The 23,338-nt window shown below is 31.4% G+C and overlaps 3 protein-coding genes across 13 annotated transcripts; 1 reads left to right on the top strand and 2 right to left on the bottom strand.

Moving 5' to 3' along the window:
• Positions 1-734: 734 nt before the first annotated feature.
• LOC105425054 (uncharacterized) lies at positions 735-13,610 on the top strand. 4 transcript variants are annotated; one of them, XM_025217749.2, is made up of 43 exons: positions 738-1,197; positions 1,368-1,550; positions 1,627-1,820; positions 1,924-1,939; positions 2,269-2,348; positions 2,728-2,911; positions 3,188-3,397; positions 3,597-3,737; positions 4,735-4,779; positions 4,854-4,895; positions 5,019-5,138; positions 5,292-5,438; positions 5,569-5,619; positions 5,695-5,832; positions 5,909-6,004; positions 6,158-6,289; positions 6,375-6,485; positions 6,602-6,697; positions 6,779-6,919; positions 7,062-7,094; positions 7,184-7,267; positions 7,371-7,463; positions 7,550-7,708; positions 7,787-7,879; positions 7,961-8,020; positions 8,128-8,217; positions 8,286-8,432; positions 8,628-8,723; positions 8,996-9,058; positions 9,136-9,231; positions 9,732-9,815; positions 9,934-10,077; positions 10,343-10,390; positions 10,471-10,624; positions 10,751-10,929; positions 11,238-11,483; positions 11,589-11,669; positions 11,758-11,895; positions 11,988-12,176; positions 12,247-12,393; positions 12,457-12,704; positions 12,839-13,034; positions 13,186-13,610. In XM_025217749.2, exons 1-43 carry the CDS (start codon positions 982-984, stop codon positions 13,390-13,392), a joined length of 5,418 nt encoding a protein of 1,805 aa, XP_025073534.2. In that variant the 5' UTR covers positions 738-981; the 3' UTR covers positions 13,393-13,610. The 4 variants fall into 4 exon arrangements, with proteins under 4 accessions (XP_088932743.1, XP_088932744.1, XP_025073534.2 ...); XM_089076614.1 differs by having other exon boundaries at positions 10,706-10,929; XM_089076617.1 differs by lacking the exon at positions 3,188-3,397 and having other exon boundaries at positions 735-1,197; positions 10,706-10,929.
• On the bottom strand, positions 3,733-22,498 carry Rab5 (RAS oncogene family member Rab5). 8 transcript variants are annotated; one of them, XM_089076912.1, is made up of 7 exons: positions 20,609-21,450; positions 18,956-19,124; positions 18,553-18,704; positions 18,227-18,443; positions 17,732-17,856; positions 15,809-17,241; positions 14,929-15,605 (listed from the first exon to the last, which is right to left on the bottom strand). In XM_089076912.1, the coding sequence occupies exons 1-5, from the start codon at positions 21,350-21,352 to the stop codon at positions 17,744-17,746; spliced, it is 1,395 nt and encodes a 464-aa protein (XP_088933038.1). In that variant the 5' UTR covers positions 21,353-21,450; the 3' UTR covers positions 14,929-15,605; positions 15,809-17,241; positions 17,732-17,743. The 8 variants fall into 8 exon arrangements, with proteins under 8 accessions (XP_088933044.1, XP_088933038.1, XP_088933031.1 ...); XM_089076905.1 differs by having other exon boundaries at positions 15,809-16,040; positions 16,131-17,856; positions 20,609-21,447; XM_089076918.1 differs by lacking the exons at positions 14,929-15,605; positions 15,809-17,241 and adding an exon at positions 3,733-3,959.
• Positions 13,594-14,665, bottom strand: LOC105425026 (uncharacterized). Its single transcript, XM_011635552.3, has 4 exons — positions 14,355-14,665; positions 14,184-14,271; positions 13,847-13,991; positions 13,594-13,776 (listed from the first exon to the last, which is right to left on the bottom strand). Exons 1-4 carry the CDS (start codon positions 14,647-14,649, stop codon positions 13,618-13,620), a joined length of 687 nt encoding a protein of 228 aa, XP_011633854.2. The 5' UTR covers positions 14,650-14,665; the 3' UTR covers positions 13,594-13,617.
• Positions 22,499-23,338: the final 840 nt, after the last annotated feature.

Here is a 23,338-nt window from a genome sequence, read left to right as displayed (position 1 = left end):
AATTAATAATGCATTAAAATCAAAATTGTGATTTCAAGATTACGTTTACACGGATTTTTTTACGCATTATTTATGTGATGTTTACACGAACCTATTTTACAGACATGTAAATTATTGTAAATTGGACAATGCAATACGGAAAAAAACAAAATTTTAAAATAGAATACATATATATATATCTCATTTTAGGGTATAATAAAAATATATAAATATATATTTAAAAATTTATAATTAATTATTAAAAAGATTATAGTAGATGATGTAACAAATTTTCATTATATTTTTATTATTCACTTTCAAATAAAAGCATCGTCACTTTATTATATTTCCAATTAATTTCATATCATATGTTTATTGTACATATTATACATATGTATATATATATATATATTATAAATAAAATGTATTATATATAAACAAAATATAAATCTTCTATAATCCATAAATTATGGTTTATATAGATAATATTTTATACACAGTTTACATAGTTTATATAGTTACATCGTTTACGCACAATTCTACATTAAATTATTCAAACATTTATATCAGATTGAATATTTACAATATAATATTTATAATAATCGATAATGCTAATAATTAATTAAATGTGAATTTAAAAAACTTTTAAACCAAAATCTTTTAAATTTTAATTTCAATTTTTTTTAAATAGTTTTTTTAACTGAATTTCTTGCATGATTCTAAAAAGAAAAAAAATATAAGTAGTACAGCTAAAAGGAGCACAGGCCAATGATCGCGCCCTTCTTGTTACGCTTGTTATCTGTGGCCTCCTGGATTGCACTTTTCACCTCCGTCAACGTCTTGAGCGACGTTGCGATCGCTAAAATGGCGAGATAGCGTGTTGACATTTGCGTCGAGGCGAGAGAGATTTTTCGTCGGAACGGGTGTAGGGAGACTTCAACAGACTTGAAATCCGTCAAACTTACGGTCGACGATCCCACAGGATCGCTGTCACGAGAAGCGATGCACTCGGTCAGCGCCAGTCTGTCGAGCACTACAGACGTGAATGACGTCTCGTTGGTTAAACAGGATCAGAATTGCCGAGCGATCGACGTGGGCACTGGCGAATCCTGCGGCGAAACCAAAAGTTTACGTATCCTCGATGAGTTTCGCAAGCTGTACGAGAGCCGCATCGAAAAGATCGACCGAGAATCCAGCGGCGAGTCCGATCGGGTCTCCGTAAGCATCATCAGTTTCTGTTTCACGCCATCACTATGTGGGATTTTTCTTACCATTTCGTTTGTTGAGTCTGCCTCTATTTCTTTCGTGCAATATTTAAATTTGTTGATATTGCAACTTAGTAACTATTATTCTGTTTGCATTTGACATGTCAAAAGATTGCTTTATAGATGAAACTACAAGTAATGAGCGATTGGATCAAGGATGTGGGAGAGCAAAATGCAATGTTGGTGCAAACTGTAGAGGATCTGGAACAGGCTGCATGTAGTAGAGTCAAGTTGCTAGAAGAGAAATTAAAACAGTCATCACAGATGGTTGTAAACAATTTAACAAGATCTGATTATTCGGAAAAGGTAAGAGATCATTTAGTTTTGTCAAATTTTCTCATCTCTTAGTAATCTTGTAATATAATTAATTGTTTCTGCATAGGCTTTAAATACTCTTTCAAATCGTGTCAGTCAATTGGAAAAAGATGAGGAGTATCTACAACAAAAAATAGAGTATCTACAAAGTGATATCAGAGGATTGTTAGAGGTGATTCGTCGTGCGTCTCGGCAGAATGTTTGGAGTCTCGAGGGTATCACATTCTTTGAGATTCATCCTGAAGATATTCCAGTTCCAGAGTAAGTTTACTATTATCTACTGATGCACATATAACATTTTATATTTTTTGTTTTTAAATTATGATAAAGAGTTTAAATAACGAAATTTCTTTTACCATTATAGTTGCATCTGTGACCAGGTAAATATGTGTGTAAATGCAGCCAAAAAACTCAGACTTGTTTTAGATATAGAACATCGCAGATTTCAGACACCAAATTATGTGTTAAGCAAAAGCATGTAATATGTTGCTCATAACGCACATTTACCATATAAGCCAGAAATTTTTTCTCCCTACATCCTTTATTAAATTTAATTGTCGTATATATACATATGCATATATCCATATTGAATAAATTATCAACGGTCCCATTCAAACAGAGTATTGTATTTTCGAGAAATTTTTTATTTATTAATGTGTATTTATTACAATATTTTACTATTACATTTAATGATATATCTTTAAATCAGGAACAGACAGATATCGATCATATAAAATCCTTGAATTTGCAAGTAGAACAACTTCAGGAAAATGAAAGAAAAATGATCAGGTAAGATATATGTAAAATCTTAATATTATTAATGTTATCTTAATATTATTTGTAAAACATTGATATGAGAATTATTACATTTATATTAAAATGTAAAATCAATATCTATCGTTTTGTTATAGAATAATAATAGTAATTTTTTATTTAATATTTATAGTAATGAATGATACTCTAATGATATGTATATAATGTTATATATAATAGAATTTAAAATTTAATTATTTGGTTACAAATTATGAAGTATTTATTTTTAAATCTTTGTGTGTCGTATTTGTATAAAGAGAAATTAACTTTTTTTATTATATCGTCTTTATATCTTCTTTTACTAAGTTTTTACATATATTTATTTTTGTTTAGTATATAAACATATATTTTTCAGATCTCAGTTGGAAACGGAAGGAAAAATAGCTGATCTAATGACAGAATTATCACTAAAAGATGATACTATAAAGAAATATGTTTCTAAACTTCAGTGCTTTTGCGAGAAGCTCAAAGAGCATGCTAAACAAACAAATCAAGTTATTAGTCACCCATTGGCAGTGACTTCCGATCAAGATTGTAATGTAAGTATATTTTTCAATATCAATTATCAATAGAAATTTATTTTAAAAATGTGATCATTTAAGATATTGATTTCTGTTAGAATTTTTTTGGAGGCAATCATGTTGCAACATATATAAAAATTAGGAAAAGTAAAGAATTGTTTTGTACTAACCATTTTTCAATCGGCCTATAATACATATTCTAAACTTTACATTTTGCAAGATAAAAAATATGTAGCTCACATGTGTCAATATCAAAGATTGAAGGAGTCTTTTAAAATCTATATTGCTGTTCAGATTATCTTAATACCTGACATTCTGGAAAGTGTACTAGATGCAAAAGATAGGGAGAACAAAAACTTACATCGACAACTCCAGGATGTTGAATCCAAACTTATGGTGTATACTTATGAAAATAATGTTGACACAATTAATTTACAACTGCAACTGGAGGAAAAATGTAAAAAAATACAACAATTGGAAGACAAAGTAGCTCACCTCGAAAAAGTTAGTTTATTACATTAAAAAAATACTTGCTTTGTATAATCCATGTTATTAATATAAATTTTATTTTATTTTATATAAATTTATTAATATAAATTTTATTTTATTTAATATAAATGTATTAATATAAATTTTATTTATATAATCATAATGAATTAATTTATTTAAATTATTTTCAGTTATATATTTTTATTGGTTTCAGGAAGCTGCAGAAACAAAAGATATACTGACAGCGGAGATTATGGCATTGGAAAAACAAAATTATCATGCCAATATCGGAAATCATTTAAAGGATGACTTGATTAAGGAAATGCGTAAAGGATTGAAACAAACGACACTAGAGGTATAACATAAATTTATCAAATTTTCAATATAACTTACAATATTTTACGTTTGTAGAAGATCTTACCTGTCCTCCATCCTCGCAAATATAATTTTCACGATCGTATCGCTGCTATCACTAAAATAAAATCATCTCATGAATTCTCTGAGCAATTTCCAATGCCAAACGTCTTACACGTGTCCACACAGCGAAAGAATAATCTTGCATATTTGCACAACAGCTCTGAAAATTTATTAGACTATAGCAAACAAAATTTATCTATGACTAATGCAAAGTTACAGAATAGATTGCTAAGTTTACAGAATCATTCCCGACATCGCATAGATATTCAAGCTAGTCGATACAAATATGTAAAGAATATTGATAGGAAAATTCTACAGACTGCTAGAAAATTGTCACCTCCGTGTAAAGATAACAATTTACAAGATTGAATCATGATAAATATATTTATTCCATCAGATATTTTCAAGATAGTATGATTTAATCCTGAAATAAAATGGATTGGATTTAAATGTAAATAGTTGCATTATAATGTCTTGATAAAATGGCTTAAAATTTTATATTGTAATTCTTTCCTATGAAAGTTGGCATTGTCTGGTTTTCTAAAATTTTCTAAAATTAAATAAGGTAAATGCAAACATCTATTACAATCTGATAATAAAACAGTTTCATAAATTAATTTCTAAATTTTTAAATCTTTGATAAATAAATACATTAGAAATTCATGTACATTTATGATCTGTAATTTATATATATATATTTGAAAAATAATCTAGTAAATTTTATATAATACTTGTGAAAAATAATAAGTTATATGTCAACATGATTGCCTCGCTTACATAACATTAACATAATAAATTTTAATCAAATTATCTTTATGTCATATGTCTATTGTCATATTTAAGATATAAACAAGAAAAATTAAGAAATAAATAATAATAATATATGTTATAACTTCACTGATATATATTTATTTTCTTTTTTTATTTAATTTCAGGATACTTCTCAAAAAGTTCATATCAACACAAATAATTTCTCGGAGGTTAGTCAAATCAAATATATCAAATAAACATATGTAATGTGATATTATATTAAAATAATATCTTGTTTTTTTAGAAATGTTTTCTACCTTCGGCAAATATCTCGCATTATAAAAAGGTTCGTTTATACAATATTACATATTATATTTTTAAATGTATATTTAAAGAAGAATGTTTTCATTTATGTGAATGTATATTCTGAAAATATGTATGTATTTATATTATTTAAACATCTTTTCAGGATGAATTTATATTATTCCTGAATAGTACAAAAATGCATGTGCAAAAAGAATGTGAAATTTTATCGGATTTAAAGTTTGAACTAGGGAAATTTGTAGATAAATTGAGTACCAAAGATGAGGTAAAATATTTTAGAATTGTAATATTTATTATTTTTTAGAATTGTAATAGAATAAAAATAAATATTGTAACAGAACACTGATTTATTATTATTTTAAACTAAATCATTATAGCAAATAGCATAAAATTTCTCCGAACTAATATATTTTTTCAGGTGGATGATTGTATTGCATCTAATAATTGCACAAATCAAAACAGACTTTGTACAAGTAGCATGTCAGATAAATTGTTCAATTGCATTGAAATTATTACTAAAATGTATTCAGAAAGAGAAAAGGAAATTATTGCTTTTGATCGCATGGTATGTGTATGATGTATCCGCGAATAAAATTTGTTTTGTTTTTATTCATTATTTCGCGCATATACACATAAAGATAATCAGAGATATCATTAGATTTATTTCAATCATATTGTGTTTATTTTTATTGTAGATAAAAAAAGAAGAAAATCATTGTGTGTGCGGGAATCCTAAGAATATTAAAGTAAGATTACACATTTTAATATCAATTTTATTTTTATCACATATATCATAAAATTAATTAATATATTTTTTCCAGTCAAACGTAAACAACGCACGGCAGTTCAAATTGATGGAAGAATTTAGAGTATGCACTGTGGAAGCTCAAGCAGCAACAGAAGATATTCGCGAAGAGATAAGCACTGTTATTTCGACATTTAACTCACGACATCAGAATGTATGTTCCGGATCAATAAATAAAGTTTCAATAGTCGTGAGAAGATAAACGATTGATATTAATTTAATATTTTCAGTATGAAGAATTAAGCAAAATGGTTATTAATGTACAAAGCTACTTGACAAGAACGCGAGAAGGACTAATAGAAGCAATTAACAGGCTAGAATTACAGGTAATATTTATATATAATATATTAAGATCTACATTTCTCTCATATTATAGATATCATTAAAATTAGCTCATAAAATGGTTCTGTTTTAAATTGATTTATAATTGCAATTATTTTTATTAATTTAAAATTGAAAACCATTTCTTTATCATTTAGGAAGAGGAGAGACTGAGGCACAGTGAAAGAATCATGAATGGTAATCTTAAATTGAAGGATATAAAGAATGATATTAATCATGCTCAATTGGAATTGTCTCGTTGTATTAATGGTATGCAGAGAAATATACAGGTACAAAAAGTATTTATTACATAGCTATTTTGAACATTTTATCAATCATTTCGTCATTTCATATAAAGTGTAAAATGAATTTTAGGGATATAATGAGTCAGATTATACAGAAGCATTCATTAACAATGATTTACTAACTATGGCAATGGAGGAAGTTGAACAAATATTGATTAATTTGCAACTGTTTCAAACTCAGGTTGGTTCAGAAAGAAGTCAAAAGAAAAAGCTGTTAACTTTGATATTTTAATTATGTATAGTATAATAATACACATATGTACTACATATGCGTATTATGTAAATATCATCTTTTAGGGTGGTTGTATGACGTCAATCCTAAAAGGATTAAGAAGTCAACTATGTACCATAGATAGTTCTTTAAAGGATTTACAGAAAAAAACTGGTGAAGTGGTAAGTACCTTAAAAAATCTGTGAAGATAAACAATATTATCTTTTGTATACATTTTCAATCGAACAATTATCTCTACACAGTTGTTGAATAATGAAATCGCGAAAACAACGTTCTGTGAGAGGGAAAGCAGATTAGCTAAATTCGAAGAAGAAGTCGATTGTGCACATACAAAAATGCAAGATGTATTAGAAACATTTCTTTCTATAAAACAAGAAGAAAAGGTTATTATTTGTAACTTGTATTTATTAGATTAATCACAAAATCTAAGTTTTATTTTTTTTTAAAAGAAAAAAAATTTGTCCAGCTTATTAAAATCAATCTAAATCATTTCTTTATTTAGAATATTTTCCTTATATTTTGTAGGAAGAGTCCTCTCATTGTATCTTTGATAATCAGGTAATAAAGCTATTGTAATCATTGCACATAAATATATAAATGTTTTCTTTTCTATTCATAATATATTTATATATAAATATTGTTTACAGGAAATAAATGATATTATAAAAACGAAAGAAGATTTACACAAATTAAGAAAAGAATACGATGATTTAAAACTTAATATGATCCAGGTAAGAAATCAAATGCGTGGATTTTTAAATTTAATTAATAATATACATATATATAACCTGTACAAATCGTCTATTGATAAATTTTTATGTTTTATGTTTATAGCAAACATGTCAGATAAAGTACGATGAAAGATTGAATAAATGGAAAAATCGTATAACTGATTTGGAAGATCAAATTAGAATGTTACAGCATGAGGTAAGTAAAATATCATTTGTTATAAAATATCATTTGTTAAATATTTTATTGGAAGATGTATTGCTTTGTACATGCCATTTATATAGGCCATATGTAAGCAAGAAGCAAATAACTTTTTAAAAAATAATATTCAATCCATGGAAAAGGAATTGAGTGCTGTACGAACTAAGGCAGATAATTATAGACAGTGTCACAATAAAGATAGCATGGAACTGAAAAAGAAAATAATGGAACTAGAAAATATTGTAAGTAGTTACTTTTTTATGTATCTTAAATCATTGGAGAAACACTGACATCTTACTTGATAATCTTGAATTTTTCAGATTAAAACACAAAAAGAAGTAGAGAATGATCTTAGGAAAAATTTAAATAATGTAGCAAATGTTAAAAGATTTACAGAAATCTCTAATTCTTTCGTAAGTAATAATTCTCTAATTATACATGAATGTATTTATAAATGTCTTTCTTTTTTATTAAAATTTATCTTTATTCTAAAGCATACGGAATGTAGCACAGAAGCAACACTTTTACGCTGCGATTATCCATCTAAACATGAGGTGGTTATTATAAATATATATTCACATATTTAAGAATCATATTCGCTTATGATTCTTCTTTATATGCTAATAATAAAATTATTTTTTGTATTTTTTTTATATTCTAGAATATATCTCACTTGTTCAAAACTGTGCAAGATGCCATGCAATTTGCAAAAGTGGCAGTTCAAGATCTAGAAAATGAACTTAAAAAATTGGTTTGTATCTTTTTGCTGTCATCATGTCGAAATTGGACAATGCTGAAAAGACTTATGAACATTTACAGATACGAGAAGAATCATCCCTCACTTCCGTTTCGGCAAAATCTGCTGTGACACTAACAGACTCGTTAGGGAAATGTAGAGAAAAACTGGATACTTGCTCTCATGAATTAAGCAAACTTAAAAATGCTGTATATTCCAAAGAAAAACTTGTAAGTCGTATTCATTATTATTATTTATATATAGCAAAAATATATTTCATATCCTTCGATATCGACGGTATAAAGTCTGTTTTTATTTTATTTTTTAATAAAATTGATTTTTTTTTAAATTGATAAATCCATAATTACGTAAGAAAGCATTATATATACAATCGAATGTACATTAAAGGATGAAAATTATTTCAGTTAGAAAATATGGAGGAAGTCGTACGAATACAACGGAATTCTTTAACAATGAGTCAAGCGGAAGTAAAAGATCTACATCAAAAATTACAAGATAAAGTAAGTTGAGTAACATATTCATACAAATTCAAATTTATAAGTAGAAGTCATGATTTTATATAACGCTGACTTTTGAATTGGAGATATATGCAATTATGCATTTTTAATTGAAAGTTTTAAAATTGTTTTATCGTAATTATATATAATAGTCACTAACAAGACGCATGAAGAATATATTATAATTAAATGCAAGATTCTACTTATTTATCAAGAATAAAACTTGGAGGTATGTATTTATATGATACTAGAACATAAACTAAATCCTTTTACAGATAGATAAACAGAGCCTTACTATCGCGCAATATGAGAGAGAGAAGAATGAATTAGTAAAGCAGGTTTGTCTCTTCTTTGTTATCATTATGCTTCGCATTATGACAAGATTTGTTTTCTAATATTGCACCATGTGTTACAGAATGAACTCCAAATACAAACTATTGGGCACTTACAAAATGCCGTTGTTGAAGCTAAACGAAATTTGGATCAGATGGGCCACAAAGCGATAAGTGATGTGAGTGAACTGAGGCCAGCGATACCGTCTTTAGCTTTTAGTCATAGAAATGTGCATGATGTTTAAATATGAATTATAAATAGAATTAAATGCCATAGCTTTCGCGCCAACATGTATTTATTACAAATTGTAAATATTGTCGATATATAAAGCGCTTATTAAAAATGTGATTCTTGAAGATATGGATTGTTTCTTTGTCTTTATATTTGCGTTACGACATTGCGAATGTAAGAAACATGAGTGCCATGCATGACGTGTGCTTGAGCGTTTAAAGCTTTTTTGTGATTGATTACTTGAATATTTCACTTACGACAAAAAATCTCTCGTGGCATATACAAGTGTAACATGCTGCCTGGATTAACAAATCCTGGATGATCAAATTGTGTCTGTTGCACTACATGATTAACAGAATAACGTAAACTACAACTATATGTGAGTGTTCCCTGCTTTTAAACTTAAAAGCGAGTCGTATAATAAATGCATTATGAGTATATTTTCAGCTTTGCAAGAAGGATGAAATTATACGTGAATTAATGATGCGCATCGATGAGACGCAAGATCAATATAATGAATGTTTCACAGAGGTAAATATAAAAGATATATATATATATATATAAATCAGAAATTATTTTTAAATTAATTAACGAATTGTTCCAAATATTATTAATCTATATTTTTATACTTATATTTTATATTTTAAAGGCAACTAATCAAGATCTATTATTGGATCTGCAACGAGATGCTATCGACAATTTGCATAAAAGAATTCGTTGTCTGGAATACGACAAATATTTAATTGCTAATACATTACATATGATATATTATTCAATTTTAAGCGCTATACAGGTACAGTATAGAGATATTTCAATTTCAACAACCTACAGTTTCACGGTAATTGAGATAGTGAGAAATTTTGTATATCTTCAATAAAGAACCATGCATATCCAACAAGTGTTATATTTTATATTTTCTAAAATAATTAATAATAAATGATTTAAATTATATATTATGTATATATTACGCGTATTTAGGCATATATATTTGTTGCATTAATTTAAAATTCAAAAATTAAAACTGGTTTACGGAATTGACATTATTTAAATTTTTTCAGGAGCAAGTACACGATCACGTAAAGAATTTCCGAGAATTAAAATGGAAGGTAAATTATAAAATATTTATATAATCTATGAAATGATACCTTTTTTCTACATATTTATTTCAAAACACATTTTGTTATAGATGGATAGTTTTGTGCAGGCAAAGAATTACTCCGAAAGTAAATGCACAAACAAATCATGCGCGCTGTATTTTGAGGATAAAAGCTGCGATAGCCAAAATTTAGAATATTCCTCAAATAACGTCGCAACAATGTCACACATAGAAGGATTTTCAGGTAATTTGCGATGTATAAGATGAAATTTAGACTTTAAAAAAGAATGAAAGTTTACAAATGCAATCAAAATTTTAATTAAAGAAACAGAGTTGGGAAATATCATTCAAATAAAACAATTAAAAACAGAATTGCAAAAGGTAAAAGATGCAGAATACGCTCTAAGATGTGAAAATCAACAACTTAAAATCAGTCTACAGCATCATATATCTGAGACTAGTAATCTGACGAAGAAATTAGAACATGTTAAGCAGAAGGAAACTGAATATGAGGAACTTCTACTGAAAGTAGAAGATGGAAAGAAGGAGGTGATCATGTTTAAATTTGTCGTTTTCAAGTCTTTTTAATTACTTTGTTATCTTTAATTTATCTTTTCTTTATTTCATAAAATATACCTAATTATATAATAATAATGATAAATGAAATGAAATGAAAATACGGAATGTCTCGTTAATAATCTACAATTATATCGATATATGAAAATATTAATAGAATTTAGTGGATTAATAATGTGACATTCGTAGATGAATTTGCATATCAATTTTTTATATTGAAATTTTATACATATCAGCTTTTCAAAGAAACTGAAGAATTGATCAATTTCGAAAATTTGTAGATTAATGCCTTAAATGACCAAATTATCAATAGCGAAGAAATTATTAAACATCAGTCTCACGAACTTGAAACACTTCGAGAAAGATTACTCGCAAAGGATCAACAAACGGAGAATTTATCTGAATTGAACGTGTCCGAACGCGAGATGCTGGCTGTTTTGTGTGATCGAGTATATTCTTTGAAAATTCTACTGCAAGAAAAATCGGACAGTATGGTTAAATTACAAGCAGATTATGAATTACTTAAGGTATGTAAATATCAATGTTTCCTGTATAACAAAATAAGAACCGATTTACATGTATTAATATTAATGAGATGATAGTTAATGAGATATTAATTAAATCTATTTCAGAATGAAAATTCTATATTAAAGAGTCAAAATGATATTATTGAAACTCGAGCTAAAGAAGATGTCTTACAATTGAAGGAAAAGGTAATATACTTAATGAGATTATTTAATGAATATTTTTTTCTAAAAAAAAAAGATGAATAATTTATTATCTTCTATGAAATCCATTAAGCTTAAAGAAACACGCACTAAATTGCGTCAGACAGAAGACAATTATCATCAAATGACTGAAGACTTTGATAAAGTTCAAAAACAATTAATGTCTACAATTAAGCGAGAAAGTGACTCACAGAATTCGTTAATAATCATGGTAATATTTTAATTATTATGAAATGACATGTTTTATTGAAAAATTAGAAATGTATACATAAATTTATCAAAATTGTGGATATCTTTTTTTAGGAAAAAGATTATCGTTCTAACATTCTAAAAGCAGAAAATGAAGCGATCCATCTACGTGATTTAGTAAACAAACTAAGCGAGGAATTGGAAGAGACCAAAAAATCACTTACATTAAAAGATATTGAGCTTTGTCAAGCGAAAGACAAATGCAAGGATTACGCAAATCATTTGGATATCATACACCAAGATGTATGTTTACATATTATAATAATTTTGTATTGACACATGAATAGACAAGATGAAACTTCATTTTTTTTAGCTTGAAAAAGAAAAAGAAGAATTAACGAAGGCCGAAAATGTAAACCGTGACTTGATTCAACAATTGCAAGAATATATGAATGAAAATGATCACCTTGGCCAGCAAAAAATTTCACTTGAACAAAATAATACTACCTACATAACTGAAGTACGATATTTTATTCTGTTTCTCGAATAATGATTATTATAATTTTTAATTTTTATTTGTTAGTTACAAGACATGCGAAAATCTTTGCTCGAGTTGAAGAAGGAATGCCATTTGAAAGACCAATCTCTAACGTACATGTCGGCCGACTTGACTCAAACAGCTGTAAGTAGATCAGAACTCTGTAAAGAATCTCAATATGTAGTTTCATGCATTCGCAACTGTATGGAACAACAGAAAAAATACAGTGAAACCTTAGCGGAAAATTTGGAAAACAAACAACAGCTTCTAACGCAGCTTGTATTTGAGAAAAAGTAAGTACGTAATGTATTCAATAGTTTGATTATTTAAACCACGATTATCATATAAATTATGATTATCTAAAATCACAAGAGTATTTTCTGTTTCTATATTTATATCTATATATTTAAATGAAAATTATTTTTAGAGCTCTATTAATTAAAATCAAGAAGTTGAAACGAATTAATTTATTAGCGCAGAAACTGAAAAGAACGCACAGACAATTAATTAGTAGGGGTTTTAGAAAAGCATACTTAAATGGTTATACATCATCATCATTCACAGCGCATCAGACTTCAGATACAAGTTTAATTTCGAGTTTGAATTATAGAGATATGCGCAAGGTTAGTAGTGAAAAGGAAAAAAAATTTTACAATTTAATATAGATATTTAATACATTTCAGAACTGAAAATCTATAGAATGTAAACTGTAAATTTTCAGCATCGTCAGAATATTTCGAAATGCATTCTTAATTGCTTTATATTTGTTTTTAGAAGCATTTAATAAAGTCAAACAAAAGTGGTCGATGTATAACAACATGTGGCGATTCGTGGTGGTTTCCCAAAATGGAATACTTAATAAATGAGATTCGAAAAAGTAATCAATGGTGGGATGAAAATTTCACCAATGAAACGGAATCCGATACTTCATTGGAAGAGAGTCGTGATTACGGTTATCAATCTTCTTCCACAAGCAAATAAAAGAGCAAGGAATTCATCTTGATAAAGACTGAAGAAATGACGCTAAACAAAAATTTGAATATTGAACGTAGAAAGTTTTAACGCAATTTACGTTAATTTGAGCTGCGTCTTCTCTTATGTAAATGTAATTTTCTATATATATATATATATATATAATTATATATTATTAAATGTATCCTTTTTTATATAAAAATAAATAGCTTTCTTGTATCCATGAATGCATCACTATTTATTCATTTTGTCATCAAACCGCATAACGATGCAGTAATGAGTCATACAAACGAGATGCAACAAAACAATATTTTCCAAATACATTTTACGAAAAAATTCGAGTACCAACTCAGCTTGGTCTGGTGTAAATATTTCTGCGCATTTTGGTGGATCCTAAAAATTTTGAATATGGAAAATAAATATCAATGCAAAATTATAATATGTAGTTGATAAGATAGTTTACCAAAACGGTGCATTGAAGAACGCGTTCGAAAAAATATTTATACGTTTCTTCAGCTGTGTTCCAGTAGTTTGCAATATAAAATTTATGAGTTGAAAGTATTAAATTCATGACTGTGGCAATTTCTTGATCAGTGAATAGCTTCTCCCTAAAGTAAAAACTTTTTTTTTTCTTTCTCTCTCTCTCTCCCAGTTATGATGTAAGTCACATAAGAAAAAGCAGATAATATCTTTGTTATAATATAAATGTAATTTTAATATATAATTTTAATATACATGAAACAAATATCCTATCTAATTAAAAATCCTGCTAAGTGTTAAAACATTCTACATATTTGTACTTGAAAAATCTGAAAGTTTGCCACAGAAGTTTTACGAGTATTTCTTTGTTTTTCTTTTTGCATGATACATCAGGTAAGATTTTTTCCTCTGAAAAAATTGATACAATAAACATATGTTGTTTGTTAAATTGTTATTGCCAATAATAATTTAAGCAAAGTTCAGATTTTTACCAAGAAACGGCAAAATCAATTTTCGATCTCCTTGTGTCCTCATGTAAACTATATCTTCGGACGTTATCAATTTAAAAGATAGATGACTGCATTGGCTACGCAATGGTACATTGTCAAATTTCCAAGGTCCACATATATCGTCATAATTCGTATTACTTTCCAACTCGGGCAGAGAACGTACTTTTCTAGATAAAATTTTCTTATCATCCGGTATGATGCACTCGGATAGAAACCTGCGTTTTATATCTATTATCGCATTCACTTTATCAGATTTACTATTACATACGTTACTCATTTCTATAAATTCCAGTATTTCTCATTATGGATGATTATATACAGATAATGTGTCGGTAGCGTACCTACTGAACACAGAAGCATATTAATATTTACGTGATCAAATGAATATATAAGTGAATCCATATTAACAAATGAGGTAAAAAAATTACCATTAAAGAAGAAAAATTAATCTTCTAACTCTCTCTCTTTTCCTGCGTAAATCTATATATATATATATATATATATATATATATTTCTTAGAGAGTTTGAATAAATAGGCAATTATCAAGAGTCGTCGTAATATTCACAAGTTTATTCTTTTTGCCGTGTAATCATTTATAATTCATTATGAGTTATCAATAAAATTAATATACAATATATTTCAGAGCAAGAAATTGTTATACGTGTTACAAACTAAGAAAGGAAAATACATAGTAATAGCAGCAGGAATATAGCCTCTCCTATCTTACAAGATCTCCGCGTGCCAAAAATTCATTAGCATATTTTAAATGTACTGTTATTTTATCAATATTTACGATAATATTAACGTATTATATTTTCATTAATTATTATTAATATTATTATTTATTATCAATAGCATTTATGTACTTATTACATATATAAATCATATTTAGCTATATGATTTATAATATATAATGTGTATTTATATATATATATTTATATATATATATATATATTTATATATTTATAACGAACACCGCCCATATTACACTACTAGAATTACAAATGGGAGCTTTCTTTTTACCACCTCTTATCTGATACTCAAAATAGATGATATATCGTCGATTACATTGAGACGCAGACTTTTAGACAATCACTCAAGCAAAATGTTCGCGAATGTCCCACACAGTTCACTTCCCACTCAGTATTTTTCCCCTGTTGTGTGTCTTCCTCTCAAATTCATCGCGCGTAGCACACTCGTGGTGTACTTACTTTGTAGATTATAGTACATATCTGTAATCAGAAACAGATAGCGCGTCCACTGCAATATTATTCTAAACATTTATATACAAATGTAGGTTCAATTAATAATTAATTAAACATCAAATAATTTAATATAATTTTAAAATTTTCAGATTAACGATACAAAATTGTGTCAATAACGTTGACGTATATGTAAATTTTTTCGAATAATTAACAATTCACTTGCAACTTACCTATCAAAAAAATCTCGGAAAAATAACTAATTCCTTCCGTAGAAATAAGACAGTAAATAATCATTTAAATAGCGTGTATATCATTGTAATTATTTTCAAGTGTAATGCAAAATGTACAGTTTACGGACACATAAAGAATATAAAGATCGTCTTTTTTGTTACATGTAAATGATAAGGAGAATGAGTCACAATGTACGATTCCATAATGTACTGTATTACAATTGTTGAATATCTACAATACACAAGACTGTAACTACTGTAAAACATTTTATTTGCCTGGTGAATATTAAAAATTTCTTTATACAGGAATAACAGAACCTACCTGTGATTTTTAACAGAATATGTCTAGACGATCATATCTCATAGCGGAAAAAATAAGAATAAATATATAATTAGAATACAACAATATTAAAAAATTGAACAGAAGGATGCACCCTGAGAATTTCTTTCTTTTTTTGTAACAATTTCAAACAGCTTTCTTTATCTATTAATATTATAAAATAATATTTCAAATATACAATCCAATGATACAAGTCATTGCACAGGAGATGGGAGCATTATCATAAATTACAAGAAACATTTCCACAAGCTTGCACAATTGGATATCATGCACATGTATTCTTCTAGCACCTTTATCAGTCAGAAATTAGTATCCTCCGAGGAGAAAGGAAATCTTTACAAATTTATAATATCTATAAACATATAGTGTCACATAAACACTATTATGTGCCTATAATTAAGAGATATCTAGTGCCTTACATTAAATATCTGTTTTCCACAAAATTTTGAATAGTGCATTTAAATTAATCACGGGTAAATATACAATAAAATAAGAAGATTAATGGAAAAATAATGTTATGCCTTTAGACATCGTGTTACATAGTTACAATTTTTATGCGCAAATAATGAAGAGTCTGACTTTAATAAAGCTGTCACAGTAATGTAAATGCTATTTAAATCTAGCAGAAATCTATTATAAAAGAACATTAAAGGTGTGCTGTTTAAGGAACAAACAGCGACATCATATAGTATCCTTCAATGTGGCAATTCAATAAAATAACATTGCAAAATTTAGATTAAAGAATCATACCAAGTATATCTACCAATATATATTATATGTTTGTATTAAAGTCTGTATGCATTGAACAGTTGGAACAAATATATCTAAAAGAAAAATTTTCTGAGAAATAAGCACAGATACATTATTAGCATGAAAACATCGTAAAATTTAGAATCATTTTCTTCGCATATACATTTGCGTAAATCGCCTTTTAATTACAAGAAATTGTCAATGAGCTAAGTATTGTACAGCAATATTACAGTTACATTTATATATCCTGCACATTATATATAAATTTGATGGTCATATATTGAATCTCTTACTTTCAATTCGCGCTTTTTATCCTTCTTGACTATTTCCAGTTTGCTTTTATCTATCAATCCGGCAAATATAAAGAAGGCAAAAGTCGAGAAAGAGAGAATTATAAAAATATCATAAACATAACAAGAAATATACTCTATGAAACTGCATGACTACTCAGCTACCCCGTATTACGATACACTAATACAAAAATCTGCTAAAAGCATTTTAAAGTGCAAATGTCTATTCTACGCAATATCAAATTGATATATTCCCGTTCCCACGCGTTTTTTTTTCTGTTTGACCGCGCTTTCATTTTATCATATATTCTAATATTATAAAAATATGTGAACATATGTTACACTGAACTTGTGTTTGATTTGTAATATATTCTTTAGGCATATCAAATATTTGCTGACTTTTCTCAGTAGAATAATGTCTTTCATCATTCAGTTTTAATTTTAAAGGCTATATATATAAATATATATATTTATATATATTTATATATTTATATATTCAAATAATGTAAAAATATAGATACGAATATATTGTGAGACACATACGGATTTAGATAATCACTTGCAACAATTGCCGGTTGCTGCCTTTTGCCCATCTGACTCGACTAGTCGACGGCCTTGACCACTCGTACTTGCGCTTCCTGATTGTTCATTTTTAGGAAGCTTTTTAGCTGCAAAAGTAATTATCTCACTGTAGCAAAAATGTATTAACGTGCAAGTTGTAGACTTCGTTTAAAAATGTTTCTTTCTCTCATAATTTAATATATATCAACCGATATAAATTTACATTTACCATGCATTTTGATTAATGATAACGCGTAATACGAGATGGAATAATATTTCTGATTGCGTATTTGTTATCAAATCAAATGGGAAATTAAACATTTTAAAAATTCAAGTAATAGATGTATAAAACTTAGAAATACAACGTACTTTTATAATTAAATTAATAATATAATTTTTAAATGTATAATTCTTTATATAAATTTGAATTTGTAACGTCAAACTTTGGAAGAAAATAAACAAAAGCTATAGACTTGCCAATTGCAAGGAATATGTCGTTGACATTCATTGCCGTTTTAGCCGATGTTTCCATGAAAAGAAGGCCATTTTCATCCGCATACGTTTGAGCTTCATCGTATTCAACGACTCTCTTATTTGCCAAATCTGCCTTGTTTCCAGCTAATGCTATTACTATGCTTGGACTTGCCTGGCGCTGCAATTCCTTTACCCATGTCTGGGCCCGTGAGAATGTATCCTAATAAAACAAGAAATAAGCATACAATTGGTTTTGTGTTCATTGATCCGATTTTGTTATAAACATTCTTCTCGATTTAAACACTCAGGCAAAACACTGGCAGACCCACCTGATTTGTTATGTCGTACACGACAATGGCTGCCTGTGCACCACGATAGTACATCGGTGCGAGACTGTGATAACGTTCTTGTCCCGCAGTATCCCAGATTTCGAATTTTACAGTTGTGTCATCCAAACATACGGTTTGTGTTAGAAATGCAGCTGGAAATAATAATACAAGTTGATAATAATAACATAGATCGATATAGAAATAAAAATAGAAGAAAAATATATGCACTTCTTTTGTTATCTAAACGATACAATCTTTCTTTTGTCGTATCAATATAAGAATTCTAGTTTTTATATTTTTAATTTACTTTTATAAACGCCTAGAGATAAAAGAATTTAAAGAGACAGATCGTGCCTTAATAAATGTATAATTAAAAAATGATTGCGCATAAAAGCTCTCTTACCGCCGATTGTACTCTCCTGATATTCATGGAATTGTCCTTTGACAAACCTTAGAACAAGACTTGATTTTCCGACTGCCGATTCACCGAGTAAAACTAGTTTAAACTGACAAATTTTTCCTTGTGTCGATCCATTTGGCCTTTGGGCCGTACCCCGATTCGCCATGATCACCTAGAAAGGAAATTATTCTCTCAATTTCAATCAATCTCACAATTTTATCAATTGTTAACAATATTCTTGACAATATCGTTGACTAAAATATGTTTATAGAATTAGATTGAAAAAAGCATCCTGTTTCGTTTTGCATGTTGGTGACAAATCCCTCCAGTCTACTTTCTTACATTAAAGTATTTCAAAGAAAGAAGAAATGTGATAAAATGGAAAAACCAAAATGTATTGGAACATTAATATATGATTTTGTCAATATATATTATCAATATAATATTTCAAGAGCATTTTTTTACAAATATTTAGTAAAACTGTAATAGCATACTTTAATCAGAACAAACATTTTGAAAAAGATTTTTCATTATAAGCCACAAAATTTTCAAGTTACACGGTGATATCGAAGACTTAATATAATTTCTAAAAAAAAAAAAAATACAGACCAAAGATATTTCTAATGTTCATATGTCAAAGATTGGCACATGAGACAAAACTCAATTTGATAGATAAATGTCTATTTATACCGGAACCATATATCTGACAGATAAGCCTCATTTCAGGCTTGACAGGAATGAATTATAATATTTTTAGATTGCCTGTGCGGCGAATCTACGTACCTAGTGAGTTCCCAACTAATAAGTACGATAGTGGACACGAATGCAAAAGAGGGAGACTTATAATGCAACGGAAAGTAACACGGTTAATCAAGAGCGATTGTAGGAAGAAACATGCGAGAAGCAGAGGACCACTTCGAGAGAGCAGATACTTTCATGAAACACAAATGCACAGGCGATAAGATAAGAATGTCCAGAAAAACAAAGATTGCGGTGATGAAAAACGTAGTGTTGGAGCAAAAGGATCGTCCAAGACGACACGCCGAGCGCAGCACCGGCATGAGGGATCGCGCTCGGTGGAGGCGAAGTCAGGCGAAGTCAGGCGAAGTCAGACTGGCAATCCGGCGTGACCGCCCACCGGAGTTAATTAAATAAGAACTTCGGTCCGCACGCGGCGGATCCCGCGACCACGGTCGACAATCGAGCGGATTACTTACGCGTGCACGCGTGATAAAAAGTCAAAGGTAGCTGGCTTACCCGAAGGGTGGGAGGAAGGCAGGGAGGCAGGGAGGCAGGGAGAGAGGGAAGAGAGGGAGGGAAAAATATAGGCGTGAGCCTCTCTTTAACTCATTGAGACGCTCGGCGTTGTTAATTACGTTAACCAATTAGTCCTCGGCGCTAACGTCGTCGAATGCGTCCGCCAGCATTTTTTTTCCTTCCCTCTTCCGTAGGGTATATCTGCCGGCGCGAGGAGAGGCTCGCGCGAAGGAAAGCGAATACGTGGAGCGACTCAAAGGAGACAGGAAGGGGCGGAACAGTGGAGAAGCGATACACCCGGGACACCGACGTTTACTCGGAGCGTGATCACGAGATCCGAGGAGAATATGTGCCAGCACTGGTGAAAAGGGGCGAGCTCCGCTCGCGCGCTCTATGTACCGTGGTGCGTGCCGCCTGCCGCCTTGCTGCAGCGGCATTCGTCGTCCAGAGAGGAAAATCTGCCGGAGCGCAACACCTTCCGCAAAACCTTCGGGGGAAACGTGATCTTCTTCGGCCAGTAGTCGGGCCGGTTGTCGAAAAATTATGAGAAACCGTTAAAACGATGCATCGACATAGCACGTAGGAGAAACGGAGAGAGATGGAACTGCCATGTTCGCGCGTATACACCTCGCTATCGTACGCGTATGTGTGTGTATGTGTGTGTGTGTGTGTGTGTGTGTATGCGCGCGTGCGCAAGAGCTGTGTATTGTGTGCGAAGTGTACGTGTGTCACGTTCTTTCCTTGTATACGTGCGAATAAGAGAAACGAACAGACGAAGATGGAAGATGCGAGATAGCGGAAAAGACCGCGGGGAGGGGGAGAGGGAGCGAGCGAGCGAGAGAGGAGAGGAAAGGAGCACGGAGACGAGCGAATAAAGGGAGCAAGAACGAATGTGCCACGATTGTCACTGCCCTGAGGTAATTTGTCATCGCCCGACAAAATCATATCAGCGACATATCCGAAACGTCGGATGTCCTGGCGGGCGAAAGGGAGGAGGAAGGGATTTAAACTGGAGCTCTTCCGTCGACCGAAAGTGCTGCTTCGCGCGGGGCAGAGAAGGGCGCAGTCGGGTGACAGGGCGACACCACGCGCTCGTCGTTTCGTCGCCCCCCTTGTCCGGACTTTATCCGTACAGGGATGCATCCTCTGATTATAAACATCCTTTAATCCGCTCACATCCGTTCTCCGGGGTGTAACTTGGGAATTCCTCGTCTCATCTCATCTCATTTCTCGCTCGTTCGCATTCACTAACAAGCGCGCTCGTGCGCTTTCTCTCGTGACGATGGACACCTGCCAGAACGAAAATCATGAAATCTTGGAAGTTTATGCTTAACCTGCTTTGCGTTGTCGAGGGGCACGCCGTTAGATAGGTACGCTGGGCTAGCTGACTTCTGCGGGACGACGACGTCGGCGACGGCCAGGCGCAACGTCGTACGCGACCGATGACGATTTAACGTCGACTCGCTGCCGCGAGAGCGTCAAGCTCGATCAGCACTCGCCACTGATAGATCGACCCGTCGACCATGCATAGATCGCGCAATCTATGTAGAATGTGCACATTTATGACAGCCTCCAACGGGATCCACACGCAATACTCCTTTCCCGGACGATCCTCGCACGGTCTCACCGAATCCGACGCTGCGCTCTCTCTTTCCTTCTCTCTCCGTGCACTCCGGAGATCCTCTCACTCTTCTCCGTTACACTTGTCCGTTCGCTCGCCAGCCAACTCGCTCGCTCGCTCACTCGCCTGCTCGCATTCGATGCCGTCGTGCACGACGTTCCGTTTTCTTCCCCCGTAGGAGGTGCGTGTCGCTATCCGGCCGCGTCACACTTCCACGCCGAGTTACACCCCGATCGTTCGTCCGTTTGTTCGTTTCTCCTCCTCGTAACCTACATCGACGGTCACCGACGATGGATACGTCGACGAGCAGTCTCGGAACTTTGACACTCCGTTGGGAGAGGGAGAGACGAAGAGAGAGAGAGAGAGAGAGAGAGAGAGAGAGAGAGAGACGTAAGAGACAAAGAACGAGAGAGGGAGGAAAGAGAGAGACAGAGAAAAGGAGATTACCGACACGCGCGATGCATACGGTTGCTGCGTCACTTTTCGCCGTTCGTTCCGCCTCGGGTTCCCGAGAGTCGCTCGAACCGCAAGCGATTCCTCACCACCGGATCACCTTGCCGGATCCGTGGCAAACGAAACGCGAGAACTCAGCGGATACGCCTCTCGTGCGGCACCCACCCGACTCGGTTTTCTCTCTCCGCCAATTCTACCGAACGTATACGTATCATACGTACCGACCACTACGGACAAGGCGAGTACTAGGAAACGGTGTGGAGTCACGCCGGCGTTTCCATGTGACGATGTCGCGCTCCGCGACGCCATCTGTCGTCATGAACCTCGTTGGTTCGACCAATGGGAGAAGTCGCGGCGCGGCTCTTAATAAAGATGATCTTTTCGTGAAAAGAAAGAACGAAAAAAGCGGACGTGAGAAATGCACATGGTATCGTTAATCTGAATCCTTGCAATCGAAAGACCCATTGATATCTCTGTTTCTGCTTAATCGAAAACTTTTCTGCGTATGAAAGTTCTGAAAATATTAATTATGACAAAAATTTTGTTACTACAATAATATTATTATAATACCATTATGAGCTAAATCGTAAATATCGTTTGTTACTACAAAATTATATATTTTATTATTACGGTCCCAGATGCGCAACAGTTTCAATTGGACATACCACTCATCATCAGCCGATGCCTAGGAATTTTCTAGTGAGCCATCAAAAATTTTTTTATTTAATCGACCAATCGGCAATGTGTTCGATTGGATCTTACCCTTAAGGCCATATCAGACTAGCAGTTGCGCGGCTACGGTTGCTGGTTGTCGATTCTATTTTAGCCAATCACAATGTAGCAAGTCCTGATTATGGTCAATATGATTGGTAATAATAGAATCATCAATCGTAGCCGGACAACTGCTAGTCTGATATGGCCTTAAGGATGAGGTACCAATATTATCCCCTCCATTTTTCGGGAAATTGTCGCCTAACCAACATTTCTCGGTTTAGTTACATAGCAGCCAACATCTAGAAAAAAATAAGTCAACTATCACCGTTCGGAAATATTCA

This window comes from Pogonomyrmex barbatus, unplaced genomic scaffold (assembly GCF_055798465.1).
Source record: "Pogonomyrmex barbatus isolate J1 unplaced genomic scaffold, ASM5579846v1 scaffold1, whole genome shotgun sequence".
Classification (NCBI taxonomy): Eukaryota; Metazoa; Arthropoda; class Insecta; order Hymenoptera; family Formicidae; genus Pogonomyrmex; species Pogonomyrmex barbatus.
Note: the sequence above shows the minus strand (reverse complement) of the source record. Positions and strands in the feature narration are given on the sequence as shown.